At 45.9% G+C, this 21,793-nt stretch overlaps 1 protein-coding gene and 2 long non-coding RNA genes across 3 annotated transcripts; 2 read left to right on the forward strand and 1 right to left on the reverse strand.

Moving 5' to 3' along the window:
- Nucleotides 1-3,273: 3,273 nt before the first annotated feature.
- Nucleotides 3,274-4,116, reverse strand: LOC116410280. The gene is made up of 3 exons (XR_004222235.1): nucleotides 4,075-4,116; nucleotides 3,909-3,987; nucleotides 3,274-3,369 (listed from the first exon to the last, which is right to left on the reverse strand). It is a non-coding gene; the product is annotated as an uncharacterized LOC116410280 (long non-coding RNA).
- A 588-nt stretch (nucleotides 4,117-4,704) lies between these two features.
- On the forward strand, nucleotides 4,705-6,280 carry LOC105947176. Its single transcript, XR_001170575.3, has 2 exons — nucleotides 4,705-4,822; nucleotides 6,043-6,280. It is a non-coding gene; the product is annotated as an uncharacterized LOC105947176 (long non-coding RNA).
- Nucleotides 6,281-17,770: 11,490 nt separating this feature from the next.
- Nucleotides 17,771-19,527, forward strand: LOC108644502 (synaptotagmin-13-like). Its single transcript, XM_031900729.1, has 4 exons — nucleotides 17,771-17,807; nucleotides 18,091-18,288; nucleotides 18,449-18,586; nucleotides 18,767-19,527. Exons 1-4 carry the CDS (start codon nucleotides 17,771-17,773, stop codon nucleotides 19,075-19,077), a joined length of 684 nt encoding a protein of 227 aa, XP_031756589.1. The 3' UTR covers nucleotides 19,078-19,527.
- The last annotated feature ends 2,266 nt before the right edge of the window (nucleotides 19,528-21,793 follow it).

A 21,793-nucleotide genomic window follows, 5' to 3' on the forward strand; every position in this document is an offset into this window, starting at 1 on the left:
ATAAAGCAGGGCAGGACTGCTGCTTACAATGGGGGGATCAGATAGGATCTGTGCCACTGTGACAAAATGCTGTTATACAGATAGCTAGAATCTCAGCCATAAAGCAGGGCAGGACTGCTGCTTACAATGGGGGGGGGGGGGATCAGATAGGATCTGTGCCACTGTGACAGAATGTTCTGTTATACAGATAGCTAGAATCTCAGCCATAAAGCAGGGCAGGACTGCTGCTTACAATGGGGGGATCAGATAGGATCTGTGCCACTGTGACAGAATGCTCTGTTATACAGATAGCTAGAATCTCAGCCATAAAGCAGGGCAGGACTGCTGCTTACAATGGGGGGATCAGATAGGATCTGTGCCACTGTGACAGAATGCTCTGTTATACAGATAGCTAGAATCTCAGCCATAAAGCAGGGCAGGACTGCTGCTTACAATGGGGGGATCAGATAGGATCTGTGCCACTGTGACAGAATGCTCTGTTATACAGATAGCTAGAATCTCAGCCATAAAGCAGGGCAGGACTGCTGCTTACAATGGGGGATCAGATAGGATCTGTGCCACTGTGACAGAATGCTCTGTTATACAGATAGCTAGAATCTCAGCCATAAAGCAGGGCAGGACTGCTGCTTACAATGGGGGGATCAGATAGGATCTGTGCCACTGTGACAGAATGCTCTGTTATACAGATAGCTAGAATCTCAGCCATAAAGCAGGGCAGGACTGCTGCTTACAATGGGGGATCAGATAGGATCTGTGCCACTGTGACAGAATGCTCTGTTATACAGATAGCTAGAATCTCAGCCATAAAGCAGGGCAGGACTGCTGCTTACAATGGGGGGATCAGATAGGATCTGTGCCATTAAGTAAATGTGTTATAAATATAAGTACAAAGCAGTACACATTCTTTTTATATAATATACATTGTTTTTATTTAATTGTGTGAATAAACCTCGTTTTGCCACTAAACTGATTATGTGCTTAGATTTGTGCCTCATTAAAACACACAAACATATTTTGGCCATTTAAACAATAGGGGGCTGCTACACAACTGAAAATGGTTAGTAAAATGTGAGACCCAAGGTCTTTTTTTTTGGATCAAGGGACACTAACACCAAATATAAAATAGTTTTTTTTGGTTATTAGAGTGCATTATGTTACATTAAGTAAAAGTTCTTATAGAGCTTCTCCAGCAGAATCCTGCAGTGAAATCTGTTTTTCAAAACTAATTTTTAATTTCAAAATGTCACATGGGGCTAGCCATATTCTTCATTTCCAAGGCCATGTGACCTGAGCTTAAGGGGAGGGGCTTATGAAAGGAAAAACTGCTGTCACTCTTACAGCTTTGAACTACACCCCACAAACTTGAATTACATAGTCAAATCTGAAAAACGTTGAAAACAAAGTTGCAACTTTTTCCCTACAACTTTTTATGGGTTTGAGACATTTTTGCGTCTGACCACAAAAAGCCGGTTAGTAAATGCCCCCCCCCCCATAGTTTCTCGGGTGTCTCAGCAAAGCAAAACTCCAGTCCCCCCTCCCTGTTCCCCCAACCTTTCCCTGTCTCTCTAATAAGCAAACAGAGCCCCTCAATGTCACACAACAATGGAACGTTTATTGTATAAATGTGTCTCTTTACAAAAAGAGAAAAGATTTAATATTGTTGTCAGCCTTCTGTTTGAAGGGCGACTTCTATTTGATTTAGCATCAGATGCACTTACCAACGCTTGCAAGTGTTTTCTGAATTCCATATTTCTTTCCTTTGCTGCAGAGGAGGCTAGCCATCGGGGACCAGATGTTATTAAGATGTTATTGTGGGGCCCGAGGATGACAAATGGGCCCCTGTGCCCCTACCCCACCCCCCGATGGCTGCCTTGTAGCAGAATTAAGTGTAAAACAACTGTACTTTTCTGAGTTCATCTTGGAAACGTTTCCCCAACTCATCCGAGCGGCTTCTTCAGTTCAGATGGCAGGTAGGGAATTCCCTGGCACTTGAACCCTTGAGGGTAGAACAGTCACAGACATCCAATCCCAATGATTCCATTGAACGTATTCAGTTAGGGGTTGGCTGAAACTGACAGGGGTAAGAAGGTGAGATCCAGTCACAGTGGTACCATGATTCCCATTGATGCGGGTGTTAATCCTTCGAAGTACATGCCTGGAAGTGTGAACTGTTGTGAAACTGCTGGGACTGCGCCCAATTTGACACGACCACATCTTTTTTTACCAGGCGACCAATTTTTCCGTGGCAAAACAATTTGGTAATTGCAAAATGCACAAATTCACTGCAAATCCATGTCTACCAAACAACATTGCTCATCACTACTTGTCTTTGATTCAGTTTCCATAAAGGCCCAGTCTGGGGACCCACAAGTTCTCAGAGCTCCTTTTAGAGGTTTGTATTCCTTCTCTTCAGCCTCTGCATTGGGTGCCACAGTTTCGGCCCAATGGTATAAAGTCCAAATAAAGCCAAGTTTATGTTCCAAAGGGCGGTGGGAACCAAAAAGCAAGTACTGCTCTTTCAGTTCCCTTGAAGGTGCCCAGGGCTTTCTTTTCCACTTTTTCCATGTAACAGTTCAGTAGAACTGGAGACACAGGAAAACCCATAACACCACCATGTTTTTGTCCATAGAAAACTCCATTGTGCTTGAAGTAGGTGGTATTGAGACACAGGCCCAGTAAGGAACAAACTTGTTCTGGATTCAGCTTTGTTCTGCTGTTGAGGGCGGTGTCTTTTTTCAGCCGTTTCCTCACTCTGCTTGTCATCAACATACAATGGCGCTTTACAGTGCCGCTTTCTATAGCACAGCCAGCTGTCCCGGGCAGTTGCTTGAATGTCCCGCAAAGCCTCTCTCTCCCCTGCAGCCAAGGTAGAGGTTACTTGCTAGTTAGCCATTTGTCTCTCTGTCTCTGTTTATGTCCCACTCGGACCTTCTGATTTCTACAAGTTTCACTGATGTTGATTCCTGCTGCCTCTTTCTTTCCCTCTGGCTTGCGGATCAGTCATCAGGGCGGTATGCAGCGGTTTCACAGCATTTCACACCTCCAGGCATGTACTTTGAAGGATTAACACCCTCATCAATAAGAATCATGGTACCATTGTGCCTGGATCTCCCCTTCTTACCCCTGTCAGTTTCAGCCAACCCCTAACTGAATACGTTCAATAGAACCATTGTGATTGGATGTCTGTGAGTGTACTACCCTCAAGGGTTCAAGTGCCGGGGAATTCCCTACCTGCCATCTGAACTGAAGAAGCCACGCGGATGAGTTGGGGAAATGTTTCCAAGATGAACTGGGAAAAGTCCAGTTGCTTCAGACCCAATTCTACTAGATAGAGCAGGTGTTACAGCTCGGCAGATGTTTTTGCTCCACCTGAGGAAGAGAAAAAGGATTTATCATATGAATTCAGTGTATTAGGTAAAATGTTGAAATAAATATATAAAGGACAAGGAATAATTCATTGTTGGGGTACCATTATCTTAGGTAACATTTTAGTCGGGTTCTCACATATATGGGGAATTTATAAATAGTTCGAGTTTGATTTTTTTTTTTCACAATTTAAGATTTTTTGCGCTTGAAGAACCTCAAATTGGAATTATGCTTCAAAAGCTCAAATGTCTGTTATTAAGTGCAAAAAACCTGAAAACTCCAATGTAAAACTTCACCATCTAAATGCGAGTGAGTTTATATAGAAGTAAATGGGAGTTGCCCTGGGCAAAGTCGTGCCATATTTTTTACAAATTAGTAAATTCGAGGTATTCAAGTTTTTTTTATCTGAAAGAGTTTTCCATATTAATAAATAAGAAGAGAATTTGATATGTGAGTTTATTAAATGTAGAAGAACTAACCAATTCCCCAACAAATGAGCCAGTAATATATATAATGGGTACAGTAGGTAATATTATCCCTACCTCACACAAAGAACAGTGAGCTCAGAGAGCTCATCCAGATTAGCTCGGAGGGGGCTCCCTCCTCGCTCAGTTGTTCATCCTGGTTATAAAAGAGAGAAGATGAAAAATTAATATTTCACAGGGCAAATGAATACAAAGTTTGTAACAGTTTTCTTTTTCTGCTTACACTGTCACTGCTCTCCCCTGATGACTCCCCAGAATCAAAATAGGGCTCGAATGGGGGCATGTCCCTTCGGTTCTCCTGGTTAAGATAAGAAAACATTATTTTATGAGATCAACTCCGATCAGTACAGAATATGATAAAACAAATCTTTAACATTTCATTAATTGCACTTTCATCCGTTCATTGATTATTTTCTGCTTACCTCACAGTGACAGGAATGGTCACTGTCACTGGATTCCTCCGATGATGTTGGCTGTTGAAAAGACAGGAAAAGGGGATTAAAAATAAAGTCAGTTACAATCTTTAGACGACAGTCTGCGTGTTGCAGTCTAACCCAACCTATAAAACTATTCCCATTAATTCAGCCCCACAGAACTACATTAACTCAGTTCCCTAGAGAAGATGCTAAAGTGAATGTTCTGTAGGGCGATCTGATGCCGGGATTGAAATTGTAATATAATTGTCTTTGCTGCTTACCCCAAAGACTTTGATGGGCTGACACGGAGGCATGCCCCTTCGATTCTCCTGGTTAAGATAAGAAAACTCAGTTCAGTACAGAATATGATAAAACAAATCTTTACAATGTCTTTAATTGCACTTTTCCATTCATTGATTATTTTCTGCTTACCTTGCAGTGACAGCAATGGTGGAAGGGGAATGATGACGAATGGTGGTGTTCTTCCTGGATAAAAAAGAAAGAAGATCAGAAACAAATATTTCACAGCGCAACTGAACGCAAAGTTTGTAAAAGGTATTTTTTCTGCTTACGTCATCCATGCTCTTTTCAGGCTCCTGATAGTCCTAATGGGAATACAGAAAAAGGGGATTAAACTCAGTTCAGTTAAACTCCTTATTGCAGCGCAACACAACATATAAACGTAACATATTGTGCCCATTGCTGCTTACCTGCGGCAGAGCGTCGCCTGCTCCCTCCTAGTTTTGGCGAAAAAAAAGAATAATATTGTATTAATTTAACCCCATAAATCATTCTGAGATAAAACTTGTATAAAGGAAAGTAATACAATACTGAGTGGCGCCATTTTCACAATATGTCTCCCTTCCCTTTTACTTACCTGACAGGTGTTAGTGTCAGTGGGATTGTCTGCTGGTTCCTCCTAGTTAAGAAATAGAAAAGGCCCAGATCAGATCAATTCAATGTAGTAATGAGGATTCTGAGACAGGGTATAAATATCACAAAGGGACACGGTAGGAATGACATTAATATGGCTGCTAAAGTGTAAGAGAGCAGAAACAATTATTCCTTCTTACCTGGCGAGTCTGAGCCCCGGGTGTTTCTGGGCGCTCCTGGGTAAGAAAGGGAAATGAAAAAGATGAGCGAGGTTGTATGATTTCTGTTGTAAATAAGCCGATTGGCTGATAAGTGACTTTGATTTGTACTTATCCCTCTCTATTAGCCTAAAGGTCCCCATACACGGGCCGACTATAGCTGCCGATATGGGTCCTTGGACTGATTCGGCAGCTAATCGGCCCGTGTATGGGCAGAACAGAGCGGCCTGCCTGACCGATATCTGGCCTGAAATTGGCCAGATCTCGATCGGCCAGGTTAGAAAATCCAGTCGGATCGGGGACCGTATCGGCTCGTTGATGCGGTCCCCGAACCGACTGCCCCATAACCACAAATGTAATCTGATCGTTTGGCCCCAGGGCCAAACGATCGGATTATTTTTTTTTTAAGTTTCTTGCTACCCGATATCGCCCACCCGTAGGTGGGGATATCGGGTGAAGATCCACTTGCTTGGCGACATCGCCAAGCGAGCGGATCTTATAGTGTATGGGCACCTTTATGCTTACCTCAATCTCCTCGCCAGGCTCAGCAATCTGCTCTGGTTCCTCCTGATGAAGAGCGATACGATTAGTTATGGGATCAACTTACTATAGTTCTGTAGCTCATTATCATTAATTAACTCAGTTTCAGCAAATAAAATAGTTCCTTTACTACTTACCTGGCAGATGTTGGTCTCAGGGGTCGGCGGCTCTGGGCAGATGTCAATGCCACATCCAACCGACGGAACCTGATTAAGAGAGGAAAATAAATCAGATTCACACATTTCTGGATTTTTCACCAAAAACTTCAAACCTCATTTTCACAAGAATTTCCATGTGCTTACAAACAATACAAATCATGGAAACCCCTTGAGCCAAATATTCAATAAAGGCTACAATTTGCCCAGCGCGGCTCCCACTGACAGCTTTTAGATTGCGTCATTTTCTATTAGGGTTTTTACACTTGGTAAATTACAGAAATATTGTGTAATTAGTAAAATACTCTATTTTTAGGTCTAAAAAGGTGCGATTCATAAAAACAAACAATAATGTAGGGTGTCAACTCCTTTTCTGCTTACCAGGCAGGTGGTGGTCTCTGGAAGAGCCTGGGAATGAGATAAACAAAGTGATGTTATTTTATAGAATTAACGGCCTATCATCTATCAAGATCTATATAAGGCACAAAATGACTAAAGATATGTTTAGTACTGGGGGAAAAAGTGCTTTTGAGAAGATATCATTCATGTGTATAAATAAATGCAGTCTGTACATGAATTTATTCTGATATGAATTCAAAGGGGAAGGGGCTGTCTCTTGCCAGGGAACCAAACATATTGAAAAGGGTTTCAGCCAATAATAATCTATTATATATATTGATATGTTATAGAATGTGCCAGATATGGTTTGTGGTAATGAATGATTTTGTAGATTTAGATATAAAAGTGGGAAAGTAGAAATGATGGGGGAATGGGGTCAGTAGTGAATATACCAGTAAATTCTCAGCGTTATTAAGGGCCTGTGACAAAGTCACATATAAATCTATAGGTCAGTAAATAATAAGGTTTCAATAACACAAATAACCAAGAAAGTTGTGTTTTTTACATTTGGCCAAATTGCTGCTTACCACAATGATGTCGCCGGCGGGTTCGTCTTGGTGGTTCTAGGAAGGATAAAATCATGTTTTATTACAAGAATAAACGAGCAAAAATGGTAACAAATAAAAGTAAATGAAGTGGCTGGAAAAGCACAAATAGTGAGCAAAGTGTGATCATTATATTGAGTTAACCAGTTCCTCCCTGCTTACCACGACGACCACATCGGCTTCATCTTTTTGAATCTAGGAAGAATAAAAACACGTTTTATTACAAAAATAAATGAGAAAAAGGCAAACAATTTGTAAATGCAATGGCTCAAATAGGGCAAATAGTCAGTAACGTGGGATTTTTATACTGAGTGAATCGGTTATTCTCTGCTTACCGCAACGAATTCGCTCGCTGGTTTATTCCGTCGTTTCTAGTAAAGAATAATAAAAAAAGAAATGAGCAAATGGGCAAAGTAGAATGAATTCAGCAATACAATAGGGCGAGCAGATCCCTTGGGAATTCACGTCTAAAACCCCAATCAGTGCTGCCCTGCAACATGTATTTATTAGACGTGTCCCTGAACTTTCAAGTGATCTGGTCTCCCTACAATAACGATCAAACTGACCTCAGTTAAAATAAAATGTCTAAATATATAGATTAGTGATGAGCGAATTTTTTGCCCCCTTATTGGGGGCAGAACAACCCTATTGGGTTTATTTAATGGTTAAATGATTCCCTTTTCTCTGTAATAATGAAACAGTACCTGTACTTGATCCCAACTAAGATATAATTACCCCTTATTGGGGCAGAACAGTCCTATTGGGTTTATTTAATGGTTAAATGATTCCCTTTTCTCTGTAATAATAAAACAGTACCTGTACTTGATCCCAACTAAGATATAATTACCCCTTATTGGGGGCAGAACAGCCCTATTGGGTTTATTTCATGGTTAAATGATTCCCTTTTCTCTGTAATAATAAAACAGTACCTGTACTTGATCCCAACTAAGATATAATTACCCCTTATTGGGGGCAGAACAGCCCTATTGGGTTTATTTCATGGTTAAATGATTCCCTTTTCTCTGTAATAATAAAACAGTACCTGTACTTGATCCCAACTAAGATATAATTACCCCTTATTGGGGGCAGAACAGTCCTATTGGGTTTATTTAATGGTTAAATGATTCCCTTTTCTCTGTAATAATAAAACAGTACCTGTACTTGATCCCAACTAAGATATAATTACCCCTTATTGGGGCAGAACAGCCCTATTGGGTTTATTTCATGGTTAAATGATTCCCTTTTCTCTGTAATAATAAAACAGTACCTGTACTTGATCCCAACTAAGATATAATTACCCCTTATTGGGGGCAGAACAGCCCTATTGGGTTTATTTCATGGTTAAATGATTCCCTTTTCTCTGTAATAATAAAACAGTACCTGTACTTGATCCCAACTAAGATATAATTACCCCTTATTGGGGGCAGAACAGTCCTATTGGGTTTATTTAATGGTTAAATGATTCCCTTTTCTCTGTAATAATAAAACAGTACCTGTACTTGATCCCAACTAAGATATAATTACCCCTTATTGGGGCAGAACAGCCCTATTGGGTTTATTTCATGGTTAAATGATTCCTTTTTCTCTGTAATAATAAAACAGTACCTGTACTTGATCCCAACTAAGATATAATTACCCCTTATTGGGGGCAGAACAGCCCTATTGGGTTTAAATAATTTTTTAGTAGACTTAAGGTATGGAGATACAAATTACGGAAGGATCCCTTATCCGGAAAGCGCCAGATCCCGACCATTCTGGATAACAGATCCTATACCTGTATATAGCAAGGCTATGAATAGCACTAAATGTGGGATATTAGAGTAAAAAGAATACAGTTGTTACCCTCGGCACACAAGGCAACCACGAAATCAACCTTCGGAACATTTTCGCACCAATTTCTCTCTATGGAGACAAACAGAAACATCACTTTAGTTACAGTAATTAGTGAGAGATAAATGAGTGAAACTGTCAAACAAAAGTGAAACAGCGAAAAATCTTCAAAACATGAAAAAAGACGCACAGAAACACGACGTGCCAAATTGTTGCCAAATTTTTGTGCCATTGTGAAAAAAAAATACGCCAAAGCCCCCACAGCGCCAGTATTAAACTGATTCGTTATTATTATCTCTTATTCCTGCTAACGTTGGCACCAACACCCCTAGAGCTCCACCTACCTCAGTCGCCTGATCAAGAATGAGCCAGTTTGGCCGCTGCTTGGGCACTTTGACTGTGCCCATTGTGACATCACAACGACATCACTCACAACAAACTCTAATTACATTGACTGCAACCTTTCTGAGGTTCAAACCATTGTGACATCACACGTGCAACTGGGGCCTGGGAATGTGGGTTACACACATATAGTTACATAGGGTTGGAATAACAATGTCACGTGACCAGCCCCAGCTGGGAATGGGTGTCATGTTACAGATGGCAGTTGAAATGGCAGATCTGTATTCCTGCACAGGCAGCGATGGGTTAATGTCTGTATAATAAATCAAAAATCCCATTGACTTAACATTGAGGCCGACTGTGAGGGATTGTAGCGCAGAGAGGGAATTGGTTAGAAACGTGAAATTTACCACATTTGAAGAGGTTTGCAACCTGTGTCAGAAGATACCCCGCACAAGGGTATAAGTTTTACCCCCGGGGCAAGAGAGCTCCCCAAATTTGCCCCATTGACTTATAATGGGGATTTTGGCGAATAACTAGTTTGTCATAGACCCATGAATGAGGTGTCAAACCGTGCGGCTTATTTGGGAATGGGGTGATATGACTTTTCTGAGGGGTGGGAGGTTAATTGCCCCAGCAGGGGGCAATTAACCACCGTTTGTCGTAGACCCATGAATGAGGTGTCAAACCGTGCGGCTTATTCGGGAATGGGGTGATATGACTTTTCTGAGGGGTGGAAGGTTAATTGCCCCAGCAGGGGGCAATTAACCACCGTTTGTCGTAGACCCATGAATGAGGTGTCAAACCGTGCGGCTTATTCGGGAATGGGGTGTTTTGACCTTTCTGAGGGGTGGGAGGTTAATTGCCCCAGCAGGGGCAATTAACCACCGTTTGTCATAGACCCATGAATGAGGTGTCAAACCGTGCGGCTTATTCAGGAATGGGGTGCTATGACTTTTCTAAGGGGTGGGTGGTTAATTGCCCCAGCAGGGGGCAATTAACCCCCGTTTGTCGTAGACCCATGAATGAGGTGTCAAACCGTGCGGCTTATTTGGGAATGGGGTGCTATGACTTTTCTAAAGGGTGGGAGGTTAATTGCCCCAGCAGGGGGCAATTAACCCCCGTTTGTCGTAGACCCATGAATGAGGTGTCAAACCGTGCGGCTTATTCGGGAATGGGGTGTTTTGACCTTTCTGAGGGGTGGGAAGTTAAATGAGGTGTCAAACCGTGCGGCTTATTCGGGAATGCGGTGCTCTGACTTTTCTGAGGGGTGGGCGGTTAATTGCCCCAGCTGGGGGCAATTAACCACCGTTTGTCGTAGACCCATGAATGAGGTGTCAAACCGTGCAGCTTATTCGGGAATGGGGTGTTTTGACCTTTCTGAGGGGTGGGAGGTTAATTGCCCCAGCATGGGCAATTAACCACCGTTTGTCATAGACCCATGAATGAGGTGTCAAACCGTGGCAGGTTATTTGGGAATGGGGTGCTATGACTTTTCTAAGGGGTGGGTGGTTAATTGCCCCAGCAGGGGCAATTAACCACCGTTTGTCGTAGACCCATGAATGAGGTGTCAAACCGTGCGGCTTATTCGGGAATGGGGTGCTATGACTTTTCTAAAGGGTGGGAGGTTAATTGCCCCAGCAGGGGCAATTAACCACCGTTTGTCATAGACCCATGAATGAGGTGTCAAACCGTGGCAGCTTATTTGGGAATGGGGTGCTATGACTTCTCTGAGGGATGGGCGGTTAATTGCCCCAGCAGGGGGCAATTAACCACCGTTTGTCGTAGACCCATGAATGAGGTGTCAAACCGTGCGGCTTATTCGGGAATGGGGTGTTTTCACCTTTCTGAGGGGTGGGAGGTTAATTGCCCCAGCAGGGGCAATTAACCACCGTTTGTCATAGACCCATGAATGAGGTGTCAAACCGTGCGGCTTATTCAGGAATGGGGTGCTATGACTTTTCTAAGGGGTGGGTGGTTAATTGCCCCAGCAGGGGGCAATTAACCCCCGTTTGTCGTAGACCCATGAATGAGGTGTCAAACCGTGCGGCTTATTTGGGAATGGGGTGCTATGACTTTTCTAAAGGGTGGGTGGTTAATTGCCCCAGCAGGGGGCAATTAACCCCCGTTTGTCGTAGACCCATGAATGAGGTGTCAAACCGTGCGGCTTATTTGGGAATGGGGTGCTATGACTTTTCTGAGGGGTGGGTGGTTAATTGCCCCAGCAGGGGCAATTAACCACCGTTTGTCGTAGACCCATGAATGAGGTGTCAAACCATGCGGCTTATTCGGGAATGGGGTGTTTTAAACTTTCTGAGGGGTGGGAGGTTAATTGCCCCAGCAGGGGGCAATTAACCACCGTTTGTCGTAGACCCATGAATGAGGTGTCAAACCGTGTGGCTTATTCCGGAATGGGGTGCTATGACTTTTCTGAGGGGTGGGCGGTTAATTGCCCCAGCAGGGGGCAATTAACCACCGTTTGTCGTAGACCCATGAATGAGGTGTCAAACCGTGCGGCTTATTCGGGAATGGGGTGCTATGACTTTTCTGAGGGGTGGGCGGTTAATTGCCCCAGCAGGGGCAATTAACCACCGTTTGTCATAGACCCATGAATGAGGTGTCAAACCGTGGCAGCTTATTTGGGAATGGGGTGGTATGACTTTTCTGAGGGGTGGGAGGTTAATTGCCCCAGCAGGGGCAATTAACCACCGTTTGTAGTAGACCCATGAATGAGGTGTCAAACCGTGCAGCTTATTCGGGAATGGGGTGTTTTGACCTTTCTGAGGGGTGGGAGGTTAATTGCCCCAGCAGGGGCAATTAACCACCGTTTGTCATAGACCCATGAATGAGGTGTCAAACCGTGGCAGCTTATTTGGGAATGGGGTGCTATGACTTCTCTGAGGGATTGGCGGTTAATTGCCCCAGCAGGGGGCAATTAACCACCGTTTGTCGTAGACCCATGAATGAGGTGTCAAACCGTGTGGCTTATTCGGGAATGGGGTGCTATGACTTTTCTGAGGGGTGGGCGGTTAATTGCCCCAGCAGGGGGCAATTAACCACCGTTTGTCGTAGACCCATGAATGAGGTGTCAAACCGTGCGGCTTATTCAGGAATGGGGTGCTATGACTTTTCTGAGTGGTAGGAGGTTAATTGCTTCAGCAGGGGCAATTAACCACCGTTTGTCGTAGACCCATGAATGAGGTGTCAAACCGTGGCAGCTTATTTGGCAATGGGGTGCTATGACTTCTCTGAGGGATTGGCGGTTAATTGCCCCAGCAGGGGGCAATTAACCACCGTTTGTCGTAGACCCATGAATGAGGTGTCAAACCGTGCGGCTTATTCGGGAATGGGGTGCTATGACTTTTCTGAGTGGTGGGAGGTTAATTGCCCCAGCAGGGGCAATTAACCACCGTTTGTCGTAGACCCATGAATGAGGTGTCAAACCGTGCAGCTTATTCGGGAATGGGGTGTTTTGACCTTTCTGAGGGGTGGGAGGTTAATTGCCCCAGCAGGGGCAATTAACCACCGTTTGTCGTAGACCCATGAATGAGGTGTCAAACCGTGCGGCTTATTCGGGAATGGGGTGCTATGACTTTTCTGAGGGGTGGGCGGTTAATTGCTTCAGCAGGGGCAATTAACCACCGTTTGTCGTAGACCCATGAATGAGGTGTCAAACCGTGCAGCTTATTCGGGAATGGGGTGTTTTGACCTTTCTGAGGGGTGGGAGGTTAATTGCCCCAGCAGGGGCAATTAACCACCGTTTGTCGTAGACCCATGAATGAGGTGTCAAACCGTGCGGCTTATTCGGGAATGGGGTGCTATGACTTTTCTGAGGGGTGGGCGGTTAATTGCCCCAGCAGGGGGCAATTAAACACCGTTTGTCGTAGACCCATGAATGAGGTGTCAAACTGTGCGGCTTATTCTGTAATGGGGTGTTTTGACCTTTCTGAGGGGTGGAAGGTTAATTGCCGCAGCCATGTCAGTACTCCCAGCAGCCATGTCAGTACTCCCAGCAGCCATGTCAGTACTCCCAGCAGCCAGGCCAGTACTCCCAGCAGCAATGCCAGTACTCCCAGCAGCAATGCCAGTACTCCCAGCAGCCATATGAGTACTCCCAGCAGCCATATGAGTACTCCCAGCAGCCAGGCCAGTACTCCTGGCAGCCATGTCAGTACTCCCGGCAGCCATGTCAGTACTCCCAGCAGCCAGGCCAGTACTCCCAGCAGCCATGCCAGTACTCCCAGCAGCAATGCCAGTACTCCCAGCAGCCATATGAGTACTCCCAGCAGCCATATGAGTACTCCCAGCAGCCAGGCCAGTACTCCCGGCAGCCATGTCAGTACTCCCGGCAGCCATGTCAGTACTCCCGGCAGCCAGGCCAGTACTCCCGGCAGCCATGTCAGTACTCCCGGCAGCCATGTCAGTACTCCCGGCAGCCATGCCAGTACTCCCGGCAGCCATGTCAGTACTCCCGGCAGCCATGCCAGTACTCCCGGCAGCCATGTCAGTACTCCCAGCAGCCATGTCAGTACTCCCAGCAGCCATGCCAGTACTCCCGGCAGCCATGTCAGTACTCCCCGCAGCCATGTCAGTACTCCCAACAGCCATGTCAGTACTCCCCGCAGGCTTGCCACACTTGCATTGACACCCGACACACTCACAGTATTGATATTAACATTAGTGCCTGGCAATGAAACAGTTAATGGATCCCGGGAATCTGCACATGAAGGACCCACATTCCCACCCGCAGGAATCACAGTCCCTTTAGGAAAAGCAGACGTTTGAACCACTTTCCCAGGTCACTTTTCTCCATTTCCTGGAATCGCTTGTGATTATCAAAACCTCTCCCCGGGGCTCTATAACTGCCAGAACCCTGGTAATGTTACTGTCACTGTCCCCCAAGTCCTTACTCATATAATCACGTTTATGAACTGCTTTAGCTCTCTGTGCCCCCTAAGGCCCCCAGTCCAGCCGCCATGTTATCAATACTCCACTCCAAAATGTCTCTCAGGGCCCTGATTATCTGGTTCTGATTGGGCCCAGCTGAGCCCACAGTCTCTGGCTTCCCAGCGCCATTGCTGGCAGCTGTCTCTCCCCCATCACACAGGGGCATTGCTCCTACCTGGGCCATTGCAGCAGTCTCAGGGCTCTCTCTCAGCGCCTCCTCAGCCTCCTCCATAGCCACTCAGCCTGCAGCACTTCCTTCCTGGGTCCCAGCGTGCCTTGCAGCACTTCCTTCCTGGGTCCCAGCGTGCCTTGCAGCACTTCCTTCCTGGGTCCCAGCGTGCCTTGCAGCACTTCCTTCCTGGGTCCCAGCGCGCCTTGCAGCACTTCCTTCCTGGGTCCCAGCGCGCCTTGCAGCACTTCCTTCCTGGGTCCCAGCGCGCCTTGCAGCACTTCCTTCCTGGGTCCCAGCGCGCCTTGCAGCACTTCCTTCCTGGGTCCCAGCGTGCCTTGCAGCACTTCCTTCCTGGGTCCCAGCGTGCCTTGCAGCACTTCCTTCCTGGGTCCCAGCGCGCCTTGCAGCACTTCCTTCCTGGGTCCCAGCGCGCCTTGCAGCACTTCCTTCCTGGGTCCCAGCGTGCCTTGCAGCACTTCCTTCCTGGGTCCCAGCGTGCCTTGCAGCACTTCCTTCCTGGGTCCCAGCGTGCCTTGCAGCACTTCCTTCCTGGGTCCCAGCACGCCTTGCAGCACTTCCTTCCTTTGTCCCAGCATGCCTTGCAGCAGCTTCCTGGCTTGCCTCTGAACTGCAGCTGCCAGCAACAGAAGTGCCGTTTTCCACAGCAGAACTGCAACTCACTGCAGCAACCTCGGCTTGGTCGTCCAGGGTGTTCGCTCGCTCGGGGGCCTCGATTACAGATGGAACACTGCCCGTACCGGTACTTTCTCCTCACAGTCTGGAGCTCACACACCTTCTCTCAGTATGGGGGTACAGCTTATTGTGTGCCCAGAACATTCCTTCTCTGTATATTTGTATTTATACATATGGGTAGGAGGTGCCATAGTGTTTCCCTTAGACAGTACAGTATGGGGGTACAGCTTATTGTGTGCCCAGAACATTCCCTCTCTGTATATTTGTATTTATACATATGGGTAGGAGGTGCCATAGTGTTTCCCTTAGACAGTACAGTATGGGGGTACAGCTTATTGTGTGCCCAGAACATTCCCTCTCTGTATATTTGTATTTATACATATGGGTAGGAGGTGCCATAGTTTTTCCCTTAGACAGTACAGTATGGGGGTACAGCTTAATGTGTGCCCAGAACATTCCCTCTCTGTATATTTGTATTTATACATATGGGTAGGAGGTGCCATAGTGTTTCCCATAGACAGTACAGTATGGGGGTACAGCTTATTGTGTGCCCAGAACATTCCCTCTCTGTATATTTGTATTTATACATATGGGTAGGAGGTGCCATAGTGTTTACCATAGACAGTACAGTATGGGGGTACAGCTTATTGTGTGCCCAGAACATTCCTTCTCTGTATATTTGTATTTATACATATGGGTAGAAGGTGCCATAGTGTTTCCCATAGACAGTACAGTATGGGGGTACAGCTTATTGTGTGCCCAAAACATAACCCCCAACTGTCCCGCTTTTCGCGGGACAGTCCCGATTTTTATGGCGCATCCCGCTGTCCCGGATAGTTCCATGAATGTCCCTGTGTGTGGGGGGGCTACTGTGTATGGGAGGCTACTGTGTATGGGGGGGGGGCAAAACTGGTACATATTTATAACTCACTTATAACTGACTGCCTTCTCTCTATATTTGTATTTTAATGTAGGAGTTGCTATATTGTTTTCCTAGAACCTCAGCCATAAAGCAGGGCAGGACTGCTGCTTACAATGGGGGGATCAGATAGGATCTGTGCCACTGTGACAGAATGCTCTGTTATACAGATAGCTAGAATCTCAGCCATAAAGCAGGGCACGACTGCTGCTTACAATGGGGGATCAGATAGGATCTGTGCCACTGTGACAGAATGCTCTGTTATACAGATAGCTAGAATCTCAGCAATAAAGCAGGGCAGGACTGCTGCTTACAATGGGGGTGGATCAGATAGGATCTGTGCCACTGTGACAGAATGCTCTGTTATACAGATAGCTAGAATCTTAGCCATAAAGCAGGGCAGGACTGCTGCTTACAATGGGGGGGGGGGGGGGGGGGGATCAGATAGGATCTGTGCCACTGTGACAGAATGCTCTGTTATACAGATAGCTAGAATCTCAGCAATAAAGCAGGGCAGGACTGCTGCTTACAATGGGGGGATCAGATAGGATCTGTGCCACTGTGACAGAATGCTCTGTTATACAGATAGCTAGAATCTCAGCCATAAAGCAGGGCAGGACTGCTGCTTACAATGGGGGGATCAGATAGGATCTGTGCCACTGTGACAGAATGCTCTGTTATACAGATAGCTAGAATCTTAGCCATAAAGCAGGGCAGGACTGCTGCTTACAATGGGGGGGGGGGGGGGGGGGGGGGGATCAGATAGGATCTGTGCCACTGTGACAGAATGCTCTGTTATACAGATAGCTAGAATCTCAGCCATAAAGCAGGGCAGGACTGCTGCTTACAATGGGGGGATCAGATAGGATCTGTGCCACTGTGACAGAATGCTCTGTTATACAGATAGCTAGAATCTCAGCCATAAAGCAGGGCAGGACTGCTGCTTACAATGGGGGGGATCAGATAGGATCTGTGCCACTGTGACAGAATGCTCTGTTATACAGATAGCTAGAATCTCAGCCATAAAGCAGGGCACGACTGCTGCTTACAATGGGGGGGGGGGATCAGATAGGATCTGTGCCACTGTGACAGAATGCTCTGTTATACAGATAGCTAGAATCTCAGCCATAAAGCAGGGCAGGACTGCTGCTTACAATGGGGGGGATCAGATAGGATCTGTGCCACTGTGACAGAATGCTCTGTTATACAGATAGCTAGAATCTCAGCAATAAAGCAGGGCAGGACTGCTGCTGCTTACAATGGGGGGGATCAGATAGGATCTGTGCCACTGTGACAGAATGCTCTGTTATACAGATAGCTAGAATCTCAGCAATAAAGCAGGGCAGGACTGCTGCTTACAATGGGGGGATCAGATTCTGACGGGCTCTTTGCTGCTCTTGCAATAGTGTAAAAAGTTTATACAAAGTGATATCTTATTACCATATAGTAAACCTGTGCTCAATTAGTATTACACTCACACCACAGTGCAGTACCACTAACTGCTTACCAGATGGCAGTGTTGGTGAAGCAAAACGATTGTGATGTATTCATCCACAGTATACAGCTATATAAACGAATAATGTATCTTTGATGTAGGACGCAACTGTATCCACGTGTAGAATGAGATTGATGTGTTTTCTTGCAGGATGTGGCTGTATCCTCAATGAGGCACAAAGAGAAGAACCGCCACTAGTGCAATATTATTTATTGTAAAACAACTAATAAAAGAATAAAACTTACAAGATGTCGTGTGATACAGGAACATAAAAAGCCCAACGCGTTTCGTGTACTTAGCGGTACACTTCCTCAGGAGCAAGAATCAAATGGTCACAATCCCCAAGAAAACAGCCTTATAAAGCTCAGTTAAACGATGTCTGTGCCTCTGTCTGTTAAACCTTTACTATATGGTAATAAGATATCACTTTGTATAAACGTTTTTACACTATTGCATATATTTTTTTGTTTTTCCACTTATGCGCTTCGACCATATACATCGTTGAGCTTGTTTTGGGACCCAGTCAAAGGGGTTGATCTAAGGCGGAGCTGCAGAAATTACATTTACACACTATTCGTTATTTGGACTGCACAAGATTGAATCTTTTATCACATTTGAGCGCTGAGGACTTTTGGTATTGTATGTACCTTACCACAAACTGCTTCTTTGCTGCTCTTTTCTCCCCAACAGATGAGTATATACAAGCGCACTGAGCTGGTTCACCCTCAAGTCAAACTGCGCTTTCCCTACACCTACAGAAGCAAGGAGCCCTGCCCCAAGCTGGGCGGGGGGGGGCGATAAAGAAGAAACATCGAAGGAAAACAAGGATGAAAAGTCAGGGGAGACGGAACCACAGGGAAAGGTGGAAACCATTTCAGAGAAGATAAATTCAGGTATCACATAATAAGATGATCCCCAAACCAACCCTTAATCTGAGGCCTCCAGGGTTGGCATCTCATATGGCATAACCATAGAGGGGGAGCCCCTATGGGAGGTGCCTGGGGGGCACGTAACCACTGCATAAGCCTTTTTGTGTCTGTATATTTGTTGTAGAGAAGAACGAGGAATCTCTGGCCCCTGAGAATGAATATGTGGAGAAGTTCAGCCAATGCCTCAACCACATCCCAAAGCTGCGCTACTCCCTGGGGTACGACCACCAGAAGAGAGAACTGTGTGTTTCTTTCCTAGAAGGTAGGTTGGTGAGGGGGGTCTCAGGGTAGGGCAGCTTTATGGGTCAGTAGGTACAGCAGATCCAACTCCCTCAAGCCCCGTCTCCTCATACTGATGCCCTGCCAGGTCCGGGCTGTCCTCTTCTGGTGGGTCGGCAGCAGATACATCATGTTCAGTCGCCCTGTTTGTGTTGTTCTTCAGCTGTTGGTTGCCCACTTACCAAGGAGGAGGAGCCTGGGAGTCACACCTACATCGTGGGCACTCTCACCAGCAATGGTGGACAAACAGAAGCCCAGACCTCGCTGAGGAATAGGACCCCACATACAGTTTGGGACGAGGCTCTGCTGTTCCCCTTATCAGAGGAGGAACGAGTAGAGGCTGAGCTAACACTCACCTTGAGGCACTGTGACCGCTACTCCAGGCACCAGGTAGCCGGGGAAATCACCCTGAGTCTGGCTAATCTAGGGGTTCCCTTTGGAGCAGCTCGGTGGGTGGGACCTCAGGCCTCCTGAGAAGGTCAGTACATTGGTTTTATTCCCCTTTTAATTAACCACTGGATCATTGTTATTTAGGGGTCACTTTTGCACGGAGTAAGTTATGGGCCAGGGCTTCTGTAAGATGCCACAGTCACTGTCTGTTGGGCTGATGTGGGGCTCAAGCCAAGGGAGTCATGGAATTCTGGAATTAAGTGCCACAGTGGAAGAGATAGGAAAGGATAAAGGGGAAGTAAATACTTTCAAATGACAACTGCCCAGTGTATGTGGTGTAAACTAATAGAAAGGCAGAAGGGGGGCTGCAAAGGCATCTTCAGGGGCACAGATATTCCCTACTAAAGGGCTGGTATAGAAGCTCAAAAATATGTGCAGCCTAATCCTTGTCAAGCTTTAGTCACAGAACCCCTCAGTGACTGCTAATATCCTTATCATTTACAGTAGGGGGTACATTATCCCTTATAATACATGAGTGATACTCAGAGTTCCCTGTATAACTCAGCCTGCAGCCTTGTGCCTTTATATGGGCACAGAACCCCTCAGTGACTGCTAATATCCTTATCATTTACAGTAGGGGGTACATTATCCCTTATAATACATGAGTGATACTCAGAGTTCCCTGTATAACTCAGCCTACAGCCTTGTGCCTTTATATGGTTACTGAACCCCTCAGTGACTGCTAATATCCTTATCATTTACAGTAGGGGGTACATTATCCCTTATAATACATGAGTGATACTCAGAGTTCCCTGTATAACTCAGCCTGCAGCCTTGTGCCTTTATATGGGCACAGAACCCCTCAGTGACTGCTAATATCCTTATCATTTACAGTAGGGGGTACATTATCCCTTATAATACATGAGTGATACTCAGAGTTCCCTGTATAACTCAGCCTGCAGCCTTGTGCCTTTATATGGGCACAGAACCCCTCAGTGACTGCTAATATCCTTATCATTTACAGTAGGGGGTACATTATCCCTTATAATACATGAGTGATACTCAGAGTTCCCTGTATAATGTTGTTGAAAATTTTGTTGTAAGGAGCCCCGTGATTTCTGATGGCGGCCCTGTGGCTTTTAATTGGAACTCTTACCCATTAAACATTTTGAAATTAATGAACTGGCTAAGTCCCCAAGCTCCCACATCTGCCCCATGGAAAGAGAACTGCCCTAGACCATGAAATACACTGTTCTATTTACCAGTATACACATGGGTGCTGGGACTGGTCCATTGCTTGGTATGGGAGGGGTGTTAAAAGTTCTACTGCACTTTGCACAGTGACCTCAGGGGGTCTGCATAGTCTATTCTGTAGTTATATAACTATAGAGTATGCTCTGATAAACTTCAGTCACACTTTACTGCTGCGCTGCAAGTTGGAGTGATATCCTCCCCCTCACTCCCAGCAGCCAATCAGCAGAACAATGGGAAGGGAGCAAGATAGCAGCTCCCAGTAGGTATCAGAATAGCACTCAATAGTAAGAAATCCAAGTCCGGCTTGGGACTCCTCCTGTTACATGGGAGTAGAAGAAACAATAGGTTAGCTGAAAGCAGTTCTAATGTGTAGCGCTGGCTGAAAGCTCAGACTCAGGCACAATGCACTGGGATGGTGCCTATACACCAATATATGTGAGAAGTAAAGTGCTGGGTAATAAAGCAATGGAATTTACCTCTCCTTTGTACCTTATTTATCTGTTGCAGTGCTGTCCACTGTGTGGCCCCCCACCTGTCTGGCTGCTTTGATGGCTTACCTTTGTGTAAGCTTTAAATGGTATCAGTACTAAGATTAACTGCCCCCTGCATGGTTCTCACCTCAGATTCAGGCTGTAATCCTCCTGTATTGTTTAAAAATGTAATCCCCTGTGTTGTTCACACCTTTTAATACCTGCATTGTTCAACCTATGCAGTGTTCACACCTCAGACTCAGGCTGTAATCACCCCCATTGTTCCCCTGTTCACACCTCAGACATAGGTACTGTAGGTACCCATGTAGGTACTGCCTGGAATATGCTGCCTGTGTGGCACACACAGGGAGCATAGGGTAGGCAGAGCATGGCACACACAGGCAGCTAAGGGCAGGCAGAGTATGGCACACACAGCCAGCATAGGGCAGGTAAAGTATGGCACACACAGGCAGCATAGGGCAGGTAGAGTATGGCACACACAGGCAGCATAGGGCAGGGAGGGTATGGCACACACAGGAAGGGTAGGGCAGGCAGAGCATGGCACACACAGGCAGCTAAGGGCAGGTAGAGTATGGCACACACAGGAAGGGTAGGGCAGGCAGAGCATGGCACACACAGGCAGCTAAGGGCAGGCAGAGTATGGCACACACAGCCAGCATAGGGCAGGTAAAGTATGGCACACACAGGCAGCATAGGGCAGGTAGAGTATGGCACACACAGGCAGCATAGGGCAGGGAGGGTATGGCACACACAGGAAGGGTAGGGCAGGCAGAGCATGGCACACACAGGCAGCTAAGGGCAGGTAGAGTATGGCACACACAGGCAGCAACCTGTCAGAGGTTTGTTGTGGGAGTTAGCAGTTGGAAATAGCCATTAAATGGTCCCTAAGGTGTGTAATTATGTACTGGGGGTTGCTGTGCTATCCACAGGAGAGGAGGAGGCATATGGATTTAAGGGTATATCTTAATATGACATAACATAATTCTTTCACATATGAATGATGGTTGATATCCCCACAGTAAGGACCAAGCATTTGGGATTTTGCTTTGCTACCA

Source organism: Xenopus tropicalis, chromosome 4, assembly GCF_000004195.4.
Source record: "Xenopus tropicalis strain Nigerian chromosome 4, UCB_Xtro_10.0, whole genome shotgun sequence".
NCBI classification, from domain to species: Eukaryota; Metazoa; Chordata; class Amphibia; order Anura; family Pipidae; genus Xenopus; species Xenopus tropicalis.